This window comes from Ctenopharyngodon idella, chromosome 9 (assembly GCF_019924925.1).
Source record: "Ctenopharyngodon idella isolate HZGC_01 chromosome 9, HZGC01, whole genome shotgun sequence".
NCBI classification, from domain to species: domain Eukaryota; kingdom Metazoa; phylum Chordata; class Actinopteri; order Cypriniformes; family Xenocyprididae; genus Ctenopharyngodon; species Ctenopharyngodon idella.
The window spans coordinates 11,171,521-11,195,721 of NC_067228.1; the positions used below are offsets into that span (position 1 = coordinate 11,171,521).

The 24,201-nt window shown below is 35.8% G+C and overlaps 6 protein-coding genes across 9 annotated transcripts in view; 5 read left to right on the forward strand and 1 right to left on the reverse strand.

Annotated features, from left to right (window-relative positions):
• The first annotated feature begins 947 nt into the window (after positions 1 to 947).
• si:dkey-57a22.14 (gamma-crystallin S-1) lies at positions 948 to 1,755 on the forward strand. Its single transcript, XM_051906111.1, has 3 exons — positions 948 to 956; positions 1,086 to 1,328; positions 1,486 to 1,755. The coding sequence occupies exons 1-3, from the start codon at positions 948 to 950 to the stop codon at positions 1,753 to 1,755; spliced, it is 522 nt and encodes a 173-aa protein (XP_051762071.1).
• Positions 1,756 to 2,626: 871 nt separating this feature from the next.
• crygm6 (crystallin, gamma M6) lies at positions 2,627 to 3,461 on the forward strand. Its single transcript, XM_051905592.1, has 3 exons — positions 2,627 to 2,650; positions 2,786 to 3,028; positions 3,186 to 3,461. Exons 1-3 carry the CDS (start codon positions 2,636 to 2,638, stop codon positions 3,459 to 3,461), a joined length of 534 nt encoding a protein of 177 aa, XP_051761552.1. The 5' UTR covers positions 2,627 to 2,635.
• A 1,919-nt stretch (positions 3,462 to 5,380) lies between these two features.
• Positions 5,381 to 6,149, forward strand: LOC127518666 (gamma-crystallin M2-like). Of its 2 annotated transcripts, none has more exons than XM_051905636.1 (3): positions 5,381 to 5,401; positions 5,538 to 5,780; positions 5,877 to 6,149. In XM_051905636.1, the coding sequence occupies exons 1-3, from the start codon at positions 5,393 to 5,395 to the stop codon at positions 6,147 to 6,149; spliced, it is 525 nt and encodes a 174-aa protein (XP_051761596.1). In that variant the 5' UTR covers positions 5,381 to 5,392. The 2 variants fall into 2 exon arrangements, with proteins under 2 accessions (XP_051761596.1, XP_051761595.1); XM_051905635.1 differs by having other exon boundaries at positions 5,393 to 5,401; positions 5,538 to 5,785; positions 5,882 to 6,149.
• Positions 6,150 to 7,532: 1,383 nt separating this feature from the next.
• LOC127518670 (gamma-crystallin M1) lies at positions 7,533 to 8,354 on the forward strand. The gene is made up of 3 exons (XM_051905641.1): positions 7,533 to 7,541; positions 7,703 to 7,954; positions 8,079 to 8,354. Exons 1-3 carry the CDS (start codon positions 7,533 to 7,535, stop codon positions 8,352 to 8,354), a joined length of 537 nt encoding a protein of 178 aa, XP_051761601.1.
• Positions 8,355 to 13,185: 4,831 nt separating this feature from the next.
• crygs4 (crystallin, gamma S4) overlaps positions 13,186 to 24,201 on the forward strand; it is a 90,426-nt gene continuing 79,410 nt past the window's right edge. The window contains exons 1-2 of one of the 2 annotated variants that reach the window (XM_051905007.1): positions 13,186 to 13,230; positions 24,085 to 24,166. The gene's annotated coding sequence lies outside the window, so the exon portion shown is untranslated. Of the gene's footprint in view, positions 13,231 to 16,358; positions 16,453 to 24,084; positions 24,167 to 24,201 lie in introns of those variants that run through there. The other variant, XM_051905006.1, reaches the window with a different exon arrangement.
• Positions 18,510 to 19,299, reverse strand: LOC127518409 (gamma-crystallin M2-like). 2 transcript variants are annotated; one of them, XM_051905022.1, is made up of 3 exons: positions 19,291 to 19,299; positions 18,891 to 19,133; positions 18,510 to 18,773 (listed from the first exon to the last, which is right to left on the reverse strand). In XM_051905022.1, the coding sequence occupies exons 1-3, from the start codon at positions 19,297 to 19,299 to the stop codon at positions 18,510 to 18,512; spliced, it is 516 nt and encodes a 171-aa protein (XP_051760982.1). The 2 variants fall into 2 exon arrangements, with proteins under 2 accessions (XP_051760982.1, XP_051760981.1); XM_051905021.1 differs by having other exon boundaries at positions 18,510 to 18,779.

Consider the following 24,201-nt stretch of genomic DNA (forward strand, 5'->3'; position numbering starts at 1 on the left):
TGAAAAAGGGAGTGTTATTGCTGGCGATGCAGGCCTCACTGAGCCATTGGATTTCATCAAAAATATCTTAATTTGTGCTTCGAAGATGAACGAAGGTCTTACGGGTGTAGAACGACATGAGGGTGAGTAATTAATGACAGAAATTTTTGGGTGAACTAACCCTTTAAAAATAGGATTGTGTATATAATCTAAATTCAATACACTTAACCCCAGTTTAGTTCAGGTGAAGTAGGCTAAGTGAACTATAAATTGCTATATTGAAATCTTTAGAAATATATATATATATATATAAATGTGTGTGTGTGTGTATCAGAATGTAATATATATTTATAATATAATATATATTTTCAATCAGTCTATTTTAATTTAAGCATATGATGGGTAAGTGACCCTAACCATAAAGTATCCATTAGAAATAGTGAAATAAAAATATAGATTAAAAAAGTTAAAATTATTTAACTAATCAATAACATTAAGTGTTTAATTATTAAAAAATACATACATTGGCATGTTTATCATTTTATGAGATAAGCAAATCCCATAAAACTGGCCATTGTAAATACATAGATTTAAATAAATATCAAATGTCAAGTCTTAAATGCAATTTGTAAACAATGTATCATGACTTATTGGATATTGGGTATAGATATTAATGATTTTTTTTATATGATTACAGTCTCATAAAAACTTCAGGCAGAGGTAGATTTTAGTATTTATTTTATCATCTATTACACAAAATGGCAGTAGTGACAATATTTTTTAACAAAAGAAGAATTATAACAGCAGAACTTTTTAAAACCAAATGGCAAAAAAGCTTTTTCTTTTTTGCAATTTTAATATGAATGACACACACAGTGTCGGCACTTCGTGTATACTATAAATACCAAAGAGTGTCCTCCGAATAATAAGCCTTGTCACACTCCCATGGTACAACTGCACTGTCAAAAATGGGAAAGGTAAAGCAATACTGTGAGGAAAGTGAGGAAGGTCGTACAAAAATATTGTTTTGTGTTATACTGAAGACATGTATCATGTTTTACTGTAAATTGTGCATGCATATGGACTAAAATTTATTTTTTTAACAGATAATTTTCTATGAAGACAAAAATTTTGGGGGTCATCAATATGAATGCAGTGGTGATTGTTCAGATATGCTCTGCTATCTTAACCGCTGTAACTCCATCATGGTGGAGAGTGGATGCTTCATGATCTATGAACAACCACATTACAACGGCCAGCAATTCCTGGTCCGTAAAGGAGAGTACCCAGAGTTCGAAAGCTGGTTGGGCAAAAATGACTCCGTCTGCTCCTGCCGTGTAATTCCCATGGTAATTATATACTATATGAGTATTCTACATTGCAAGGAATTACAAACGTATTTTTTTTTATCACTCGAATCATTCTTTTAAATTTCAGGAAATTGTTTTATGAGAAGATAGTAGCTGATTTACATACACTTTTTGTTCTTCTATCTTTCAGACACAGGGATCTTCTCATGAGGTGAAACTTTTTGAGAGAATGGAGTATGGAGGTCAAATGATGGCTCTTGTGGAAGACTGTCCAGATGTGATGGACATGTTCCAAACAAACCACATATTCTCCTGCAAGGTAATTGGTGGAAACTGGCTCTTCTTTGAACATTCCAACTACAGAGGCAGGATGTACCTCATAAGGCCTGGAGAATACACCAGATTCACTGAATGGGGAGGCACGAGTGCCCGTGTGGGTTCCATCAAACGAATCATGGATTACTAGAATTAACATTCATGATTAATATGAACTTAATATTGTTAAACCTTTTGTAAAACTTTACTATATTTACTCCATTAGATGCTTTATTTAATTACTTGTTAATTTTTTTATTGTGACATACACTGTTGTAAACACACACCAAGCTTAACACAGACTTTAGATTGGCAATATTTACTTGTGTTATTTAGGGCCTGCCATGTTGAGTAACACAAGCAAACATGTCGATTAACAGCCTTTACGCTTTGAATGCTCTTATATGCTACCTCAAAAATAAATGTTTATAAACTCAGAATCTATAAATTGGTTTATTTTACTTCATATTTGACAGTATATTTTTCATAATGTAATTTCTTTTATTCTTATATACTACCTTAGCAGACTAATTAAACAAATAAAACTGCCTATAAATGACTGTAATGTTTTATTTTGCAAGAATACAGTTTAAAAAGGACAAAAGTTCTTTAAAATAACTCCATGTTCTGCTTTCATGTTAGTTTACTTGTATTTTTTAGTTTGGTTATGAATCATCTATAACAATATTGCAGCTTTCATCCAGACTAACCATCTATTACTCAACTGATTCAGTAAAAGATCTTTTGCTCTTGCATTGATTTATTGTGCTGACTGCAGCCAGATTGAAGCTTCTGCTAGCAGGACATGACGGAGTCCTGTGCATTTTGATGAATATGGAAAAACTGCACCAGAGTCAAGCCAAACATAATCAGATTGTTTCATTGCCCCCCTGATTGTAGCCCCTATTACTAGATTTATTTGAATGACAATACTTTATGCTGTGCAATCACAGAGCTGCTTCTAGGTTTTATAAAAGACAGTGATAAACTGGATGCCAGTGTTGAGCTGTATAGCCCTGCCAGATGCCAACATGGCTATCGGAAAGGTAAAATGGCATCTCTCACTCTCGTAGACTAATAGCCTTATAATGATTTTTAACTCTGTAACATGAAACCAGTTTACAGCTGCAAGTTCATATTATTGCAAACTTGAATGGTATTGTACCCTTTTTCTTTAATAGATCATCTTTTATGAGGACAGGAACTTTCAGGGCCGCCATCATGAGTGCAGCAGCGACTGTGCAGACCTGCACCCCTATTTTACCCAATGCAACTCTATCAGAGTAGAGAGTGGGTGCTTCATAGTGTATGAGCACCCAAATTATATGGGACAGCAGTACTTCCTGCGGAGGGGCGAGTATTCTGACTGTCAGCGTATGATTGGGTTCAGTAACTGTATTAAGTCATGCCGTATGATCCCCATGGTAAGTGATTTAAGGGAATAAATATTAAATGATTAAAAAAATAACCACACACTAGTTCATGAATTCAAATAAATATAATGCTTTTGACTGCTGAAACACACTTTGATGTTCTTTCCACATGTGTTGCTTAGTATATGCCAAATCTGTTTTCTTGTAGTATAATGGTAACTACAGAATGAGGCTATATGATCAGGCTGATATGGGAGGTCAGATGATTGAACTCACAGAAGACTGTCCTAACATCATGGACCGCTTCCATACATCTGACATCCACTCCTGTCATGTGATGGACGGCCACTGGCTTCTATACGAGCAGCCCAACTACAGGGGACAAATGTATTACCTTGGACCAGGTGAATACAGGAAGTACAGCGACTGGGGAGGAACAACCCCAAGAATTGGGTCCCTCAGGAGGATAACCTCTTTCAACTAGACAACATGAATTGTGCAGCAACATATGCACTAAATAAATTCTCTTGACTGAAACATCTACTTGTCTGGTTATTCTGTTATAGTGTTTCAATGTGAACTTAATATCACAGAAAAAATACCATTTAAAAAAATACCAAGTAGTTAATCTGTAACTAGTTATTGGAAACTTAATTTCCTTCGCATCAGTGCAAATCTGGTTACCAGACTGGAAAACATTCATTGAAAAAATCAGTAAAGCAAAACTGAGGGCAACCTGTCTCACACAGCTTATGCTTTTGGCAGAACAATGTGTGGCTGAGTCTGGATTAACTGTCCTCATTGTAGTTAAATCTATCACTACCATGACTGTCAAAAAACAAAAGGAGCCCTGCTATTTAAATGCACATTGAACTCAGAGAAATTAGAGGACGTTTTTAATCCACATGCATGTTAACGTGGTACAAAGTAGCTATCAAATACCAAATTACTGGAAAAAGTGAAAATACAAAGTTGTTTCTCCTAAACAAGTATTCAGCTTTATAATGTGAAGAAGACTGAAGAAGACAAAATCAATCAATCAATTAAGTTATTCTGGATTTAATGAAAGTAAGTGATTAAGTTGTGATTGGGTGGATACAGTTAAATTTCTGATAATATCTGGCTATTGTTTTTAAAATATAATCCAAATGGCTACATCAATGCCATATTTTGTAATCAACATAATACAGGTTTTTACTAAAGGAAGAATATACACAACATGGTAGATGAATAAGTGTCTTACTTTACCTGTATTTGAGTATGGCTTTGTGATTATGTGGTCATATTTCTTCCTGGAATACTACTGCTAACAGGTTTGTGAATCATTTCTCATTTTGTGTGACATTTGATGTGCACACATATAGTCAAATGGTATTTTATGATATCACAAGAACATGAAATGATTACTGCTGGTTTGCTTTTTACTGTGTATCCGAGGCCTATTTATAAAAAGATATTTGTATTTATCTTCATCATTTTAAAAATGCAATATGTATTTTTTTTTTTCACTTAAGAAGTTTTACATTCATTTTACTTTTGCTTTTGCCATCACAAATATTTAGGCTATTTATATCAACATGTAGAAGAGATTTACAAATAATACACATGCAAGTTACAGAAAATTTGTTGGATGAACTTTCTGCAAATAGAATATTTCTACATTGAAACTGATCAGTTTTGCATGGTGCAGCATCCACAGCTATATGTGTTAGTAAGACTGTTGTATTGATAAACAAAACAAAACTTTTTGCACATTTTACACACACACAGATACATATATACAAACTTTGCTCCTGGAAGGCCACTGTCCTGCAAAGTGTATTTTCAACCAGTTCCAAAACACCTGCCTGGAAGTTTCTAGTAATCCTGAAGATCTTCATTAGCTGGTTCAGGTAAGTTTAATTAGGGTTGGAGCTAAACTCACATAACACTTGTGTTTAATCATTCCCAAAAGGATTGCAATAGGACTTTTTTCTCTGTAAATTTCCCTGTAAATTCTCCATGTAATTTCTGATTTTTTGTTCATATGAAAGAATTTATTGGAAAATTCAGTAAAGTATGTCAGTGCCGATGAAAATCCTGTTGAGAATGGAATCTCAGTAACTCCCTTTGTTGAACAACTTCTTTAATGCAAAAGGGATGTTCCATATTGTTCTGTGTGCATTGTGCTGTGAATGTGTGGGTGCCGTACCAGTCCTTTCCCTGGACCATGCAAGAGAAAACACCAAACATGTAATTATATATCCTTTTTCAAGTAAAATCCATATTTTGAACCCAATATTGTGCTCTAACAAAAAGGTAAACATGTGCCAGTACCCTGACATATTCCTGCGTTCATTTGAATAACAATACTTTGTTTGTCAAGAGGCAGTATAAAAAGCTTGGGAAGCATATGGAATCTCTCCAACGGAGACCATGGGCAAGGTAGGATTTTTGGCACCACTTTCATGACATTTACATTGAATTGCACCTCCCCTATGTATGCTAACCTTTGATGCAGATGGATTACTCTCCTAACCTCGGCTCTAAAATGAAGTGTTGATTTTGTGGACTTTTTCAGATTGTTTTTTACGAGGACAAAAATTTTCAAGGTCGTAGTTATGAGTGCAGCAACGACTGCACAGACCTGCACACTTACTTCAGTCGCTGCAACTCCATTAGAGTAGAGAGTGGCTGTTTCATGATCTATGAGCGTCCAAATTATATGGGCCACCAGTATTTTATGAAACGAGGAGATTATTCTGACTACCAGAGATGGATGGGCTTCAGTAGCTGTATTCGATCCTGTCGCCTGATACCAATGGTGAGGTTCACTGAATGTGCTGCTTTTGTGGATATACGTTACGGTTTCTTTGATGCCACTGTACTGAATCATTCCTTTGCATCTTGATGTCAACAGTACAGGGGACCATACAGACTGAGGATCTATGAGAAGGCTGACTACGGAGGTCACATGATGGAATTCATGGATGACTGCCCCTGTGTGTCTGACCGTTTCCACCATCGCCATGTGTACTCCTGTAACGTGATGAATGGTTACTGGATCTTCTATGAATATCCAAACTACAGAGGAAGACAGTACTTCCTGAAACCTGGGGAATACAGGAGATACCGAGACTGGTGTGCTACCTGTGCCATTGTGGGCTCCTTCAGACGAGTCACCGATTATTAGCCATTCTGCTTGCACTTATTTATATGAACTGTTCATTTCCTGTTTATAAGCATAACTGTTTATAAACATTTTGATTTTTCACTTCTTGTGCCTGGGTATAAAAAATAAATAAGAATAAAATGATATTTGTAATAATAAAGTACTCTTGTTTTACTGAATTGTCAGCACTAAATCAGACTATTATAACATCATTTCACCTTTTCACTTTTATTTTTACATTTTTACACTTTTACACATTTAGAAATCTTACGATTAAACGATAAAGCAATAATAACAACAAAATATGCATTTATATCAGTAAAGAGCATATAGAAACACATAAAATTACAGGAAAACATTGACCTGGATTTTCCATAAACTAGTCATAAAATCTGACCTGAACTAAACATTAATATACAAAAAATTTGTTTTATGTCTCTATTGAAGGCTGTGTGGGAGAAAAAAACAAAAACAAACATACGCCAGATAATCATCACATACTTACCTGCACAGATGGAGCACGACAAGTTTTGATTATATTTCAAATGATATGTTAAATGCTTGCACTATGAAGTGAAAGAAACGCAAATATGAAAGGTATATATAAATAACGAATGATATAATTTCAAACATGATTAAATGTATTTTTTAAATATATTATTTTAATAAAAAGAAATACTACTTTTTCTTGGTTCATTTGAATCTCATCTACCAGGTCAATTGAATTTTTCTCTGCAGGAGCAGCCCAGTTTGTAATGTGCATGTAAGAATTGAGGAAACTGAATTTTCTCTGTTTCCAAGTGCAATATTTAAATATGTGGTGATAAATATAAAAGAAAATATTTAGCACATTTAATGAAAAATGGCACATGCTTAGTTACATGAGACTGTAAATGCGAAGAGACTAAAATGCACTGAATTTTGTGTTGGTATGTGATGAATGCTATACTTATAAGCACTTATTTCCATGGTCCTGACATAATTTCTTACCTTGTTTGAGTATAAAATTACATTTATAATTCCTGAGGTTAGTTGACGTCTATTTTGTCCCTTCTGTAAAAAGCGTCGATCTAATAAGAGAAAAACTATCGGCCACATTTTGTCTCTGTCATGTGAATACGCTCATTATGTCGCTTGTGATATTGAAAGAACATTCGCTCTGGATGTGGCTAAAGCTTTGTCTGTACTGTAAAAGACATTGCACGCAAAGCTGTCAGAGATGTATGGATAAAAACTATTGTTTCAGTTTACAGGACCACTTCAGCAGAAGTCATACTGCTTGATCATCAGCTTTTGGCATTTGAATAACAACAAAATGTGGGCCCCTGGTTTTTGTATAAAAACCACAACCAAAGGCCATCAAAGTACAGCTGGTACAGTGATCTGAAGCAACACATTACCACCATGGGCAAGGTAATAGTGCTTGAAATAAGTATGCTTAATACAAATGCTGCAATTTGATAGACCATATTTGATAGAAAGCTTTAGGTTCATATTGCAGCCATATTTGTATTTGCTTAAAACATGATGCAATTCAGATCTAAAATCAGTGAATCTTTTAATCCCATCAACAGATCATCTTCTACGAGGACAGGAACTTCCAGGGCCGCAACTATGAGTGCATGAACGACTGTTCCGATATCTCCTCATACCTGAGCCGTGTTGGTTCCATCAGGGTGGAGAGCGGTTGTTTCATGGTCTATGAGCGCAACAGCTTCACGGGCAACCAGTTCTTCCTGAGGAGGGGCGAGTACCATGACATGCAGCGCATGATGAGCATGGGCATGATGTTTGACACTATCAGATCTTGCCGCATGATTCCTCCAGTACGTAATTTCTCACTTTGTTGTGCAGTATTAGCAATGCACTATTTCTTTCACAATTTTAACTATACACTATGCATGCATTGCTGAGAAACTGCTAAATGAATAATCTTGCTTTGTTTTACAGTACAGGGGAACCTTCAGGATGAGGATCTATGAGAGGGATAACTTTGGAGGACAGATGTACGAGCTGATAGATGACTGTGACAGCATCATGGACCGTTTCCGTATGTCTGACTGCCAGTCCTGCCATGTGATGGACGGCCACTGGCTCATGTATGAGCAGCCCCACTACAGAGGCAGGATGATGTACTTTAGGCCTGGAGAGTACAGGAGCTTCAGGGATATGGGATACAGCAACATGAGATTCATGAGCATGAGGCGTATCACTGAAATGTGTTAAATCGCTAGAATGTAAAAGCAAATAAAGTGTTATTTTCAGAACTAGCTTTTGTGTCCATTGTTTTATTAGTTACTGAATGGCTAACTAACATTTTAAAAGAGTCATATCATGCATTTTTAAACATTTTAATTTTTAAAAATTAAATTAAAACAAGCTTAATTTCAATTAAGATTTGAAAACAATTACATAGTACATCAACCTAGTTTAATTTAAAATATTAAGGTAAATTAGGTGCTACGTTCATTTCATGATGCCCTCACTAAACTTTTTAGATTGCATTTTATTTTTGGTAATATAGTTTTCTCTATAAACCACAACAAATCAGAAGAATATATGGACAATAATGAAAAAATGTCTGTTACTACTTAGTTGGTATTTTGTTTTGCAATAATCATTTGACCTGTAGGGCGCGCTGACGACTCAAGTGCAGCAGTGCGCATGCCTAAGAGATAAGTGGAGCCAGAGTTGATAAAAATTAATAGAAGCTGAAGCAAAGGTGGAATCTGTAATTTTTTTAGATTACATGTTTAAATTGTTGTTTTGTGAAGATAAGTGATGCGTTTGTCTAAAAAAACCATCCATATTTAACAAGTTATGAAGTAAAATATCTAGCTTCTGCCAGACAACCTTCTGTATTCTACTTACGAAGAAAGTGTAAAACTCTCGCAGTTCAAAACGCTTACGTTACATCCTACGCCTTCCCTATTTAACTTACGGAAAAAGCTTAACTGATGCGATGCCAGTTCCGTTTTCTTCGTAAGGTGAATACGGAAGGTGGTCTGGCGTAAAGCAACAGATTGTGAGCTAAAACTGTACATTCTTTTAAATTTTGAATAAAAAAACATTTGAGATTTCAATGATACATATTGTTTGACTGACAGACTAGAAATGTCCTGTATTTCATTTCAGAAATCTGGTCATTTTAGTTCAAGTTCCTAAAGTACAGTTCTTGCAAAGTTCTCAAAAAACAAAACAAACAAACAAACAAAAAAACATATATTTTTTTTCTTAAGATGAAAATTACAGGCTTTTAGGTTATCTGATTATATATTGTTTCTTGCTGAAGATTCGCTGATCAAATCAGTGAGACCTTGAAGGTCGTCTTTTTGTGCTGCCTGCAGATTACTGTAAAACATGACTATTTTCATCACAGTTGGCTTGACAGGAGTTTTAAATAGTGTTTTAAATAGTTATTTAAAGAGTCTCAATAAGAAGCAGTCTGTTGGATTCATAATGTCATGGAATTTGGCAAATTTTTAAATCAAAAATAGGGCTGTATAATTATTTAAATCGCAATATGAATAGTGTCTGTGAAAGCGTAAAAACACTTTTAAACAAAGTTTGCATGTTCTATGTGCCTCTTTGTGAATGAGTGCCACAATTTTGGTACTACACATACTCAAGCACACATGATGCTCATGGTGTTTTCAGCATCTGCCATCTCACTATATGAGGACATGAACACAGAAACTTCATCTCCAGAGTTGTAGAGGTCTTCTTGGGTTCTAAGATCTGTACTGACCCGAATCGGCCAGAATCATTTCTTAACTAAACCTGACATGCATAAATTAATTTTTTAAAATGAAAAACCCGGCCCGTTTTACTTTTTCCAAATTCATTTTTTTCCCTTTTAATTTTTCTGGATTCATTTTTTTCCATTTATTTTTTTTCTGCACTCTGATTTACTGGTTAAATTAAATGTTAGTAATTAAAAAACATGTCTAATTAATTGAAATCATGAAACTTGTACAAGCAATGTAGCAGCTCTATATTGTGTGTGCAGCTTGTGAACCACTCACTGTAGGTAAAGACAATTTATATCCATATATGATGTTTTATTAACAAAGTTCGTTGTCCTGTCATGTCTTTAGTCTAATATGCCCCCACAACTGGTGAAGGATAGTGGCAAGCGTCAGGTATGACAGGGTCATGCACACTGTACACTGACCCTCGTGTATGCATAAATGTGAACTATACTTTGGGCTTAAAAGTCCTGCATTGAAAATGTTACTTAAGTAAAAGATATTATATATATATATATATATATATATATATATATATAGGCTATATTATATCATTAGATTATTATTACTCATGTATTAATGTAAAAGCAGGATTTATCAACCTATACTCCATTTTGCTTGGGAACTAAAGTTTGGTCAGAACCAAAGTTTACGTGACTGCGCTCTCTGGAATCCTCTCAAACGGAGGACCTCTACATTCTGATTGGTTGCCGCCGAACCGCATCATGGGTCATACCATAAAGTTGACCTGACTTTAACTCTCCTCAATGCCCACACCGCCCAAGATGCACCATGCCGCTGTTCGCCTGAGCTTGCCGCCGGTTCACATTGAAAATGAATGACTTCCTATCACTTAGACGCTCTTGCTGGCGGAGACGTGAATCCACACAAGATTTCAAAGACAGTCAGTTTTGTTCGTTACGAGATCTCAATGACAGTTTTTTGTTCCATTACAAGATTTCAATGACAGTCGGTTTTCAATGTCAGTCAGTTTTGTTCAGTTATGAGATTTCAATAAAGTATGTTGTTCTTTTTTACAAGATATTAATGACAGTTGGTTTTGTTCCATTACAAGATGTAAATGATGGTCGGTTTTATTCCTCTACGAGATATCAATGATGGTCACTTTTGAAATTTCATTGACAGTCAGTTTTATTCTGTGATGAGATCTCAATGATGGATTTTTTCCCCCCAAAATCTCAATGATGGTCAGTTTTGTTCAGTTACGAGATCTTAATGTTGGTCGGTTATGTTCGATTACGAGATGTTGTCAGTTTTCTTGCGTGCCCGCCTCCCATGCTGGTGATTCACGTTTGAGTCCGCTCAGGGCGGGGCAGTTAGGACTGGGTGGGGTTATGTTAGTGTCATGACCCGGATGGAAGTGAGGTTTAAGGGGGTGAGTGTAATGTATGGTGGGCCGGAAGGTCCAAAAATATGGCTACCGACTTGTCGCGGGAATTCACTATACAGTTGCCAGTAGCCACTGAGTTTACCACTGATAGGCCGGCGGTGCATCTGTATACACACTCTCCTCACGCAGCCGGCGACTCACTCTCCTCACGCAGCCGGCGACTCACTTTCCGCAGCGAACGACTCACTTTCCTCAGCTGGCGACTCACTTTCCTCAAACAGCGAACGACTCACTTTCCTCATGCAGCGGACGACTCACTTTCGTCACGCAGCCGGCGACTCACTTTCCGCAGCGGACCACTGACTCTCCTCAGTCGGCGATTGACTCTCCTCACGTTTCTTTTCAAATACTGTGATGGTGCAATAACTAACTACATCTAGTAAAGTTTATCATTTTTGTGTTTTATATGTATATATATATATATATATATATATATATATATATATTTTTTTTTTTTTTCAAATGCTCATAAAAATGAAATAAAATGTTTTTTGTTGTTCTTGTTTTTTTCTTAAGCATTTCAGAATGAGCCTTTTTTCATAGTACATAATACACATTACACAGTTCTATACTGGGTTGCATGAATCAAGCAAATTCAGATCCATCAAACCCAAAAACAAAACACAAAAGTGATTTATTCAATTTTATACATGCAAATACCAAAGTGGCAAATACCACTTCTGATGCAGATTCTGTTTCCTCTGCCTTGGAAAAAATAATGGTAAAAGCCCTACAGTGAGTTATTCTAATTAACATGAAATTGAGGTTAGGGGAAAATGACCTTTTTATAAAGGTAAAAAAAAAAAAAAAATGCCATGACAATCAATTTCAAGGGATAGTTAAACCTAAATGATAATTCTGTCATCATTGACTTACACTCTAGTTGTTCCAAACCTATATGAGTTTCTTTCTTCTGTTGAACTAAAAAGGATGATATTTTGAAGAATGTCAGTAACCAGACAGTTGATGGTAGCCAGTGACTTCCATAGTATTTTTTTTTTTCCTACTATGAAAGTCACTCGCTTCAGTCAGCTGTCTGTTTACTGACATTCAAAATATATTTTTAGCTTAACAGAGGAAAGAAACTCATACAGGTTCGGAACAACTAGAAGGTAAGTCAATGATGACAGAATTTTTATTTTTGATTGACCTATCCCTTTAAGGGAGCATATACAAATCTGATGATTAACAGTTTACATCTTAACAGTAACAGTTTACAGAACACTGATGGGAATATTGCTTCAGAATAAATTACATTTACAACACAAAAAACTTTACTAGATGTTGTTAGTTATTGCACCATCACAGTATTTGAAAAGAAACGTGAGAGAGTCAATTGCTGCGTGAGGAAAGTGAGTCGCCAGCTGAGGAGAGTCAGTGGTCAGCTGCGTGAGGAAAGTGAGTCGTTCGCTGCGTGAGGAGAGTGTGTATACAGATGCACCGCCGGCCTATCAGTGGTAAACTCAGTGGCTACTGGCAATTGTATAGTGAATTCCCGCGACAAGTCGGTAGCCATATTTTTGGACCTTCCGGCCCGCCATAGTAATGAAGACCACATAGTAGCGAACTATACAGGTAAACCTTTCTCCCTGACCTCAAGAGGCACACTAGCAAAGGATGTTAGAGACTGTGGTCTTTAAGCCCAAAGTATAGTTCACTTTTTACGCGTATGTGAGGGTAAGCGTACAGTGTGCGTGACGTGAATTTTGTAATCAGAGGAGTACGAGCACCGTCAATTTTTTTGTAACCGCGCCTACTTGTACTCACAGGTCGCACATGCGCATTTAATTTTTTTGCAGTAATTAGTTTATCCACAAGGTGGCAACTGTGCCCTGGGGCATCGATTCACAAGGTAGTCAAAGAAAAACTGCATAAACAGAACAGACTGGAAAGCATGCACGCAAGCTACAGCGACGATGGAGGCCTAAGACTGTGCGAAGAGGTTAGAAAGTACTCTTATTTATACAACTTTAGCATGAAAGAATAAAAAGATGTTTACATGGGTTGTAACTCGTTGCGAGAAATTGCTCAAAACTGCACATGCATCGAACGCCTGTGTATGCGTACGAGTCAAATGAAGTATACTTTCCAAGGCTGTGCATACAACCGTAAAAAAAAAAACGAAGTATACCCAGGGGTTTAGCCTCCTTGTTAGTGTGCCCGCTTCCTATGCCGGCAGCCTGGGTTCAAGTCCCACTCAGAGGGGGTGTGAGTAGAACCCAGAGGGTTTATACAGAGCAAATGTTAATCTCTGACCATGTTTTTTTGTAAAGTGTGTTGTGAAAATGAAATGTGAATATATATCTCCATGAAATTTTGTTCAGATAGCAAATACTTTGAAAATCAAATACACATATACACTTCTGGTGATGCATGGATTAGTGTTTTATTATTATTATTAATCTATTTTTATTTCATTTTATTATTTTTTGTAAAAAGTGTTTTCATGCACATTTGGTGAAAGTTTTTGTTCTGACCAGCAGGGGTCACCAGTGTGTGGTGTTTCAAATGCTTTGAAACAGTGAATCATTTTTGCACCTCTTCTCGCATCCAGATATAGACCAGGCTCAACCCTGCATAGCTTCTGTGAGTATGCAGGTGAAAGCTTCCGGTTGACCACTGCAGGGCTTCTCAAGCATCTTTCCAACCATAGACCCCCTTATGTAGAAATATAAATCTCAACAATGGTGACATGCTTCATGCCACAATGCATTCTATAACAGACTATTATTAAGTTGAAAGTAACTGCATTACATCTACATGATCAAAAAAACAAACAAACAAACAAAAACACTAGGATTAGACCACTAGATGATGACAACCGCTTCATCATCAAGTTGTCAACATCACCTGACCACATTTTCCCTTGCTAATTTTGCCACAGCTAACACAATTTCAGCCGCAAGAGAAAAACTAACACTAAAGGTATGTTTACACGACAACAATGTACTAAAAACAGAAAAGTTTTTTCTTTGTACAGATGACAATGTTATCAAAATGTTATCAAAAATTCCCATTCACATGGATCCACGCAAATGACTTAAAACGCAGTATTGCATATGCCATACAAGTAGCCACCTTAGCGTCCCTGATCTTGAATCGTAAATATCAAACATGTTTGATATTTACAACTCTTTATCGGGCTGTCTTTTGATGTTATAAACACTGTTACTGCAACATGAAATCATGCTTTATAGCAGAAAACAGTTAAAGATTTTATATACATATATATAAAAAAGAAAAAAGATGATGACACAATCAGGATTCTAATGATGACACACAAAGACATCAAGAATCAGCATATGAATCTCAACAATGGTGACAATCAGAAGAGTCATGCCACAATGCATGCTGGGAACAATAGTACAAAACTCCCAGCATACATCACAGCATGAATAAATTATGCAGCTGAATTGTCCTATTATTTTCTTTAATTCTAACTATTTGTTTTTATTTTTTGCTGTGGTTTTTGTTCTGTCTTTTAGTAGCTTTTTGTGATGTCCAGAGTTGATCTGATTGTCTAATTATTTTGTTTTCACTATTGTTGAGATTCATACGCTGATTGCTCATATCTGTTTGTCATTGTAGTTTTCTGCTCATTTTTTTTATCTTCAATTTTCTAACTGATTTCAGCAATACAGTGAGATCTCATAAAACAGGGATTGTAATTTAGATGTATTAATGGCAAAACACAATTATTATATTCAAATGACATCAGTGATTCAGGCTATTTCACGATGATTATAAAACCTTCAATAGCTAAAAATCATCATCTGATCTCATCTTGGCTTTTTTTGCTATTGCAAATGTGTTTGACAAACACAGTGTCACAGCAGCCAAAGATGACAAATGTATTATTAGAGCCAACTAATAGAAACACCAATCACCATTATGGTGACTTCAAATGAAACAAACATGAGCGTTAAACTTCTGTTAATTCTCAATAAGAACTTCTGTAGATGAATGACAGAAATAAAGTAAATCTGGTTAGTAATATGTGAAGCTGTAATGCTGTTTGTGGAGTTGTTTGTTCCTCTGCTGAGATCTGGAGAGATTTATTGTCTTTTATCTTCAGTTGATTTCATCTAAGGCTGTGGCTGAAGTCAGTTGTAGCCCTTGTGTTTCTGTTTGTCTCTATTTTCTGTTCTCTTCTTTTCTTCAGTGATTCTGTTTGTTAACAGTCTTGTTAATGCTAAGATGATTCTAGTAATATATAAAGATTTTGTGGCTCAGATAAGGTCCAGTTCTTGTTTATTTCTTTGCTCTTGGCTGACATGTGGCATTGCTATGGCCGGCTTGTGGCTCAGATCTGGTAAACAGGAGCGGTCCGCCCAAGTGGCATCATTCCACGCCACATGTGGCCCAGATCATCATACCACGTGTGGCAGATGTGGGCCAGATTTGGCCTTTGTATCTGGATATGTATCGTATTGTGACTTTGTTGCCGATACACAGCCCTAGTGGCCTGTGTTCCAGTACTGATAAAAGGCTGTTGATGACATCAATGCAAAATGTGGCAAAGGTAGGTTTTGTTGTATGTGAAAACCAGTTTCGTTAATCCAAATTTGCGTATACTGCATTTCTCACATGCAATGGACTACAGAGTTTTGCTGGATGATGTTATGTTTACTCATTGCTTCCCCTAACCCTACACAATAAACACTTTTGATATTATTAAACACTCGCAGTTTATTTCCACTTTTAGAACATTATTTTCATTTTTATTGAAAATAAATGCATGCTTGGCAAAAGGCGGATTTGAACCCGCGTCGATTGCGTTAAGCCTGGTTAGCAAGCCTTTCTTGCTACTGCTGCACCGCTTAAGATGTTGAATTGTGTGCATCTTTTTTAAAACTTGAGTGGCCCAACCAGACATAGGTGGGCGGAGCTAGTGTAAATAGCATTTGCCAACAAGGGACGCTGTTTGCACTTAGTGTAAATAGACACTCAGTTTCTTTTTGATAGAGGATGACATCGTCATCGTGCCATTAGTTATTTTACAGAAATAATGAGCATGCACATTTGAAAAATAAATCAGAATTTATTTTGAATAACATTTTTTTTTTCTCCAGATATTAAACTGATTCCTGCTTGAATATGATGACACTGATCATCATGCAATAAAAGGCAACTAATTACAGAAAAGGGGCTTTCTTGTTGCTGGGTAAGACGATCTGTTATACATTTTTGCATATGCCACTTGAAAGTCTTAATGTGATTGTGTTTTAATAGGTGTAACCATACATGTGCCATGATTCAGTTCAATAGACAATATTGTGTTCATGATTCAGTACTCTCATGACACTGTAAACAAAAAATAGCTTCTTTTTATTGCTTCTGAAACAAATCTTTTCTTTTTTTTGTAAAATGTAACAAAGTATTGTTCATTAAAGTGCAAGAAAAAAAAGTTTCAAATCAGAAATCGACTCTGTACCTGTGATGAATTAAACCTATGTTTACTACTCCCTCTGCTGTTCAAACATTTTGCTGGTTAAAGACTCGGAAAAACCCTGCTTGTAATATCATGATCCATTTTTTTATCCACAGTGGAAATGTCACTTTAAAAAAAAATATATATATATAAAAAAATTTCCGCTATGCATTATTACACCTACATCTTTTCAGCGCTATATTTCATTTCAAATGGGGAGATGTGCTTTTGATGTGATAATCCACCAAATATTTTATGCAATAATACTTTTCTTAATGGCATTCTCAAATAGGAGTTATAGAATATGCTAGTGTTAAAAGCTTTTTATATTGACAGACCATGTTTTAAAACAGGTACTTACATTTGGACTGATGGGCTGTGTCAATGTGAAGGACACTCTTGAAATTATGAAGCAAATAATAAAAAAGATCCAGCAAAAACAGTCAAAAGTAGAGGTGAAAAGGAAGATGTTTTAATCTGTGTGTTTATAAATAATTTCTGATGGAATGACATCAAATTTAGAAACAGTGCAAATAGATTTTATGAATAATTGTTTACAGATACATACAGAATGGATTAAGAGATTTTTTTAATGTACAGGAAGAAAGATTTGTTTATCTTTTTATTAATTGTCCTAGTCAGTTATTTTCTTTTTTTAAATTTTAGTGATGGATAGTTTTTCTGTCTTCTAAAGACCTGTCTATTCAGTGTTTATCTATTTCAGCATTAAAGAGTTCACACTGTTTAAATTGTTGTGTGCTTTTCTACAATATGGTCACAGTAGTGACCTCATCTGCACATAAACTTAGTGGATGAGACTGATGGACATGGTTAATTTATGGTTAAAGTTGCCTATAAATGTCTTATGACATGTCGGCAGTAGAGACTGTTGTAGAGACTTGTATCAGTAGAGACTTTTGGTACAGACCTGAGTGAAGTTAGAATGTTGGTTGATGAGTATAGAAGTCACTAGAGACTAGTGTTTTAGAGTTTTCTTATGAGAGCGTGTTCGACGAGTGGAGGCTTTTGGTGAGGAACAGGCAAGAGGTTAGTACCAGGTGAAGACTTGTGGTGTTCTGTTCTATAAAGTTACATATACAAATAATACATGACTGCACTGATTTTTACTGTCAGTGACAGTAAAAGCCCCCTTGGCTCCTATAATCCCACAGCTTTCTACTCAGTTATTATGTTTCCATTTATCCAACGTTTGCATGTTCATCTGAATCTTGTCAGTTTTTCATTTTGTCATGGAGTTGCTGCTTTGGATGTGTTGCTGTGGAGAGTGCTGTAAATAATACAGCGTTTCTTTTCGTAAACTCTGCTTTATTTGAGAATAAATTAGAAATGAGAACAGGTTGTTTTACCAACATTTACTTTGATGTGTAAACAAAAATGATTTGCAGTTTCTAGAAATCAACTATATGCAGGGTGAAAGTACATTCTGACAAAACATAAGAAGAATGGTAAAATACAATAAATAGTTACAGCTTTGTATTCAGTATATAGGGCAGAAACTATATCAGTCTACCAACCCTTTAAAACACAATTGATGTCAAAATATTCTTAAAGTAGGTAGATTTTAAACCAACTGCCCCTGTTTTTCTTAAAACTGATTGGCATCTGGAATTACAGCAGGAAGATCATATAACCTAAATACTTATACATTTGTGTCACTTCGTCACATGTTATAAACATGTTTATTTTATTTTATATTCCAATATTAATGTCAGAAAAGAGAAGGTTTATCGTATAGTTTCTTTCATTCCAGATCTTCTTGCCTTTTAGTTTTAGAAGGTAATACGTCTAAAAGAACCAACTCTTGAGCTCATGGCACCCCAGTCATTGTACCTTCTGTATTCGCCAGGTCTCAGGAGATATTGTCTGCCTCTGTAATTAGGGTGCTCATAAAAGATCCAGTATCCATCTTGAACATTACAAGAATGGATATCGTTGTAATGGAAGTGGTCATAAAGGGATGGACAGTCGTCAGTGAACTCCATCATCTGACCACCAAAGTTTGAACGTTCATAGATCATCATTTTGTAGGATCCCTGGTGCTATGGGGCAAAAACACATTTATTTAAACATCACCATTAACTGTAATGCTAAAATGTATAGGCCAAGCATACTGTAAGATTTAGAACTGTAAGTAAAAGTGGAGTGCTCACTTGGGGTATCATTCGACAGGATCTGACACAATCATTAAAACCCATCCATCGTTGGTAGTCAGCATACTCGCCCTGGCGCAGAAAGTACTGGTAACCCATAAAGTGTGGCCGCTCATATACCATCCAGTTTCCACTTTCAACCCGAATAGAGTTACAGCGACTGAAATGAGAGTGAAGGTCAGCGCAGTCACTGCTGCACTCGTAGGAACTTCCCTGGAAGTTCTTGTCTTCATAGAAGATGATCTGTAATAGATTTTTGTTGTTTTATTTTGTTGTTGCATTCACACAGACACACATTAAACTCTCACAGCTAAAACACCCCCTTCCAGCATTTGTGCAGATGACATTGTTTATTAACATTGCAAAAATTCAGTGAGACAAAGATATACAAAAGCCTCACCTTCCCCATTGTGTTGAATCACTGTTGTCCCAGTTCAGTACTGAGAGAGGGCTACTGGTATCCTTTTATATACTTTAGGAAAAGAGACATTGTCAGTGACATCAATTAACTTCAGATGTCAGCTTTTTGCTTTATTGAAAGAGTGGTCAGCTGATGAACAACAATAGGCATTTGTATCATTTGGCAGCAGGCAAAATTATTTTTTTGTCACCTCGTGAAAGACAACAGTCTGCTAATTAACCTCTTGTTCATGAATGTTTGAATTGTGATTCTGATGTATTGCGTGATAAATACAAAATAATGAGTGACTTTGAAGTTCCTGTCCTCATACGAAATAATCTTAAATGAAAAATTGTATTAAGCAACAATACTGTATGAAGGCCACAGTCTAAAATTAAAATAAATCTGTAAAACAGACTTTAGATTTAATTTACTTTGCCGGTATAGTGATTGTTTCGATTTGTCTCAGGACTGCACAAGTTCAAATATATATATATATATATATTTTTTTTTTCTTTATACCTTGCTAAACCCACGAAGAATACGTAAGCCTGTTGTTCTGCCTGACTGAGCAACATGACATAGAAACCTCTAATGTTACCATTCAAAGCCTAGACATAGGTTTGTGAGGTGAGGCCCATTGACCTAAAATTATATATGGTTTTTTCTTGAAAAGTGCAGAACGGGAATATTCCTAAATGTTGTTTCATTATAAGATGCAGTTTTATGAGGAAAAAGTGCATTGTAGTCTGGGGCTAGGTTTAAGCTTTTTTCTGTGAAACCGGTAAAGTATTTTATCACAATATTTTTTTTGTTTTTTTTGTTTTTGTTTTACTACAATGACACTAAATTATAGAAAGCTAGTTAACATATAGGTGTGAGGTGGTTTGAAATACAGCTGCTGAGGGATTGACTGTACATTTGCAAAATCTTTTTATTTTCGTACTGCAATAATCTGTCTTTTTTTTTCTTTTCTTTTTTTTTTGTAAATTCATGGACATGCAAAAGTGATTATTTTTATTCTTTTGTTTTTGGAGCAAATGGAAACATTAACAATTATATTTGTTACGGTTTCCCATTCATCCTACTTTAGTTTACTTAAGTTCTGACCTGGTTTTTAATGATGCACATTACCTGTAGTGTTTCCCGCAGGATATCAGAATCAACTTTATTGCCAAGTACTGTGGGTTTACATGTACAAGGAATTTGTCTTGGTGTACTGGTGTTTAGCAATAACAGTAAAATACGAACAATAAAATAATATTAATAAAATTTGTAAGATGGTAAGAAAGTAAGAAAGTGAAAGAGAAAAGCATGAAATGAAAAGCATAAATATAAAGAAACTATAAAGCTATAAAAACTAAGAGCATAAATATAAAAATATAAACAATTTACAAAAAATAAAAATATAGAGACATACATTAGTGCAGGATGTGCAAAAGTAGGCCAGTGCAAAAGCTCACAGTTTGAAGAAAAGAAAGTGCAGTATAGTATTTTGTTAGACTCTGGGGTGAGTATTTTGTACATTTTAAAGTTAAATGCATCAATCCGGTGCACTTTGAGAGTGTCCAGTTTGAACAGATTAAGAAGTCTTTGCATTGACTTGTATCTGGACTTAAGTTGACTCAAATCATTTTCATATCAGTTTCAAGAGAGGGTCCATCAGTTAATTCACTGTTTCCATGTACAATCTGTCTGGCGCGTGTTTCTGGTGTCTCCGGAACACTCTGGATCCAGTGTCTCCGGTTCCGATGAGAGATTGTACCTTCCTTTGTCTGTACAGCGTATGAACTGGGTTCATGAGCTTTTCCGACGACTGTCGCTGACGTTTTCCATCTTTTTTCTCTATCCAACTTGACTTTCACTCTTTGTCCTGGATGTAAGTCAAGTACACTGCATGCTGAGTAGCGTCGGTTGTAGAAGTACTGGTATGCCTGTTTGGTTTGTTTGTCCTTCCTCCTGACTTGTTCATAGTCAATTGGACTTGGTAGCAGGTTCTTTGGCAGCATCTGAACTGTTGTTCTGATCTGGCGTCCGATCATGAGTTTAGCTGGGCTTAGTCCAGTGGCACCGATAGGTGTAGAACGATAGCTCATAAGAGCTAGCTGTTAATCTGGCTGTCTGAGCATTCGCTTTGCAATAGCAACACTCCTTTCGGCGGCACCGTTAGCCTGCGGATAGTGAGGACTGGAAGTAGTGTGAGTGAAATTGTATGTCGTTTTAAACTCTGCAAACTCAGTGGCTGTGAACTGAGTAGCATTGTCTGTCACAAGTTCATATGGGATCCCCCATCGAACAAACATGTTTGTTTAGTCAGATGTGTAATTACCTGCTGGCTTGTGATGCCTTGTAGTTGTGCAATCTTGGTATTGCGAGAATAATAGTCCACGACTATTAGGTATTTCTTGCCATCTAGTTCACAGATGTCCGCCTCAATCTTTTGCCATGGACCATTGGGAAGAGATGTAACCATCAGGGGCTCTCTTTTGTGTGGGCTTGTTGACTTGGCAAAACTCACTTCGCCACTATTTTTGTGATGTCTTTGCCAATACCAGGACACCATACCGACATGTTGGCTCTTTCCCTGCATTCAGTGAGACCGTGATGGCCTGTGTGAAGTTGACGTACAGTAACACCTCTTGTCTCTGTGAACCTGGAATAACTATTCTGTCTAGGGATGCACCGATACCATTTTTTAAGGACCGAGTACGAGTACCAATATTTTTTTTATGGTACTCGCCGATACCGTTACCTTTATTACATTTATTAATTTCTATTTTTTTTTTTTTTTTTGGGGGTGATGTGGCAGTTTTCCAAGCACAACACAGTGAGACTAATGAATGTAGGACAGCTTCTTTATTATTACTCCAATGAAAAAAGTAATGTTTTGTATGTGCTTATCACAAACTTAAAGGATTAGTTCACTTCTGAATGAAAATTTCCTGATAATTTACTCACCCCCATGTCATGCAAGATGTGCATGTCTTTCTTTCTTCAGTTGAAAAGAAATGAAGGTTTTTGATGAAAACATTCCAGGATTATTCTCCTTATAGTGGACTTCAATGGACTCCACTTTTGAAGGTCAAAATTACAATTTTAGTGCAGCTTCAAAGGGCTTTAAACGATACCAGACGAGGAATAAGGGTCTTATCTAGCGAAACGATCGGTCATTTTCAAAAAAATTCAAATGTATATGCTTTATAAACACAAATGATTGTCTTGCGAGTGCTTCCGTCTTCCGTATTCTTCAAAAAGCTTACGCTGTATGTCCTACGCCTTTCCTATTCTACTTACAGAAAAAACGGAACTGGCGCCGCATTCGTTCTGTAAGTTGAATTTTGGCCTTCAACAGTGGAGTCCATTGAAGTTCACTATAAGGAGAATAATCCTGGAATGTTTTCATCAAAACCTTAATTTCTTTTCGGCTGAAGAAAGAAAGACATGAACATCTTGGATGACATGTGGGTGAGTAAATTATCTGGAAATTTTAATTCAGAAGTGAACTAATCCTTTAAAGCACATATTTCACAGTGTCCAATAACCTTCAAAGGGCATAATTACCAAAGTCATAATAAAAAATTAACATCAGGTCTTTTTTAACCTGCCTTTCAAAAAGTGCTAAGCAAATATTACAAAACAAATGTTTACAACATAACACTGTGAACCAATGTAAACAACCTAGGTTAACCAGATTTCTCATGGTGAAATACGGGACGAGTGGGCAATATGACCATGATATGAGAAATTTTATTTCCCTATATATATATATATATATATATATATATATATATATATCAGTGCTTCCCACAGGTTTGAAATATACTTGCGGTGGTAGCCGGGTGAAAAATCCTCCTATTACCCACGGCACAGAAATGATCTACTGCATGTGACAAACAAATAATTTGTGATTTTTAACAGTATTTTTATTTATTGAAATTAATTTTAATTACATAGCATACTGTTACATTTAATTACATACTAATATTATGTATTACTAAGCATTGTAAATTATGCAAAATTACAGCATTTAAATGGTTATCCTTTTCATATGCTCTCCTTGCTATGTCATATAGTGTCTCTCTCAGTGAATGGGACACTAATTTTACTAGTAAAATTTATATAATGAATATGTATCAAATAATGTTCTTAGTCTTTTCTTTCTGTGGGGGAGACTACAATAATTTACTATGAATTAAATGGAAATCAAATTAAATACAATTTATTGTGTAACCAAAATACCAATTATGCCCAGAAGAAGAAAAAAAAACTTGGCTTGTGACTTTTAATTATAAACAAGCCCCAAATATACCGGGACTCTTATTTTGAAATGTCTACACAATTGCGGGCTGATCATTCATATTCATATACAATCGTCTAAAATTAAAATATAATTATTATATAAAGTATATAATATATATAAAAATATATATTATATAAAGGCCATAAAGCTGACATTGTCATAATTCATCAACTTGAGTTCATTAGCAATCGCTTGGCATAAATGTGCGCTGTTCATTGATTGAGAATCAATTTGAAGCAGCCCCTACCACTTTTGGCAGTAAAGGAAAGGGAACTTGACAGGGCATAGAGAGACTGTATGGTTTGGCATCCTGTCTGAACTCAATTTTGATTGGTTCACAATTTAAAAGGTCTCCAAAAACATCATCTTCTGAACTAATTGTGTTAACTCTGCTCACCAGTTTTATTTCACAAGCAGTTTTGCGGCTAAGGAGATTATTAGTATATGGGCCTTGCAACATGTCCAGAAACTGATGTCCTTTTCTTTCCATACAGGCTAAGAATTTGCCGATGCAGTCCAGTTTGCCACCCGGACTCCTGATGTCTGCAAGTGTTCTGATAAGTTGAGGGTGACTAGGTAGGTTCAAGAATGTTTGCTCAGACATGACTGTG

What these genes read in the sequence shown, in the direction of transcription:
- LOC127518666 (XM_051905636.1), top strand. An exon ending in CCTGTCGCCTGATACCAATG is followed by an intron (nt 5,781 to 5,876) that starts GTGAGGTTCACT and finishes TGATGTCAACAG; the next exon opens with TACAGGGGACCATACAGACT.
- LOC127518670 (XM_051905641.1), top strand. An exon ending in CTTGCCGCATGATTCCTCCA is followed by an intron (nt 7,955 to 8,078) that starts GTACGTAATTTC and finishes TTTGTTTTACAG; the next exon opens with TACAGGGGAACCTTCAGGAT.
- crygm6 (XM_051905592.1), top strand. An exon ending in CATGCCGTATGATCCCCATG is followed by an intron (nt 3,029 to 3,185) that starts GTAAGTGATTTA and finishes GTTTTCTTGTAG; the next exon opens with TATAATGGTAACTACAGAAT.
- si:dkey-57a22.14 (XM_051906111.1), top strand. An exon ending in CCTGCCGTGTAATTCCCATG is followed by an intron (nt 1,329 to 1,485) that starts GTAATTATATAC and finishes TTTCAGACACAG; the next exon opens with GGATCTTCTCATGAGGTGAA.
- LOC127518409 (XM_051905021.1), bottom strand. An exon ending in CCTGTCGAATGATACCCCAA is followed by an intron (nt 18,780 to 18,890) that starts GTGAGCACTCCA and finishes TTTGCCCCATAG; the next exon opens with CACCAGGGATCCTACAAAAT.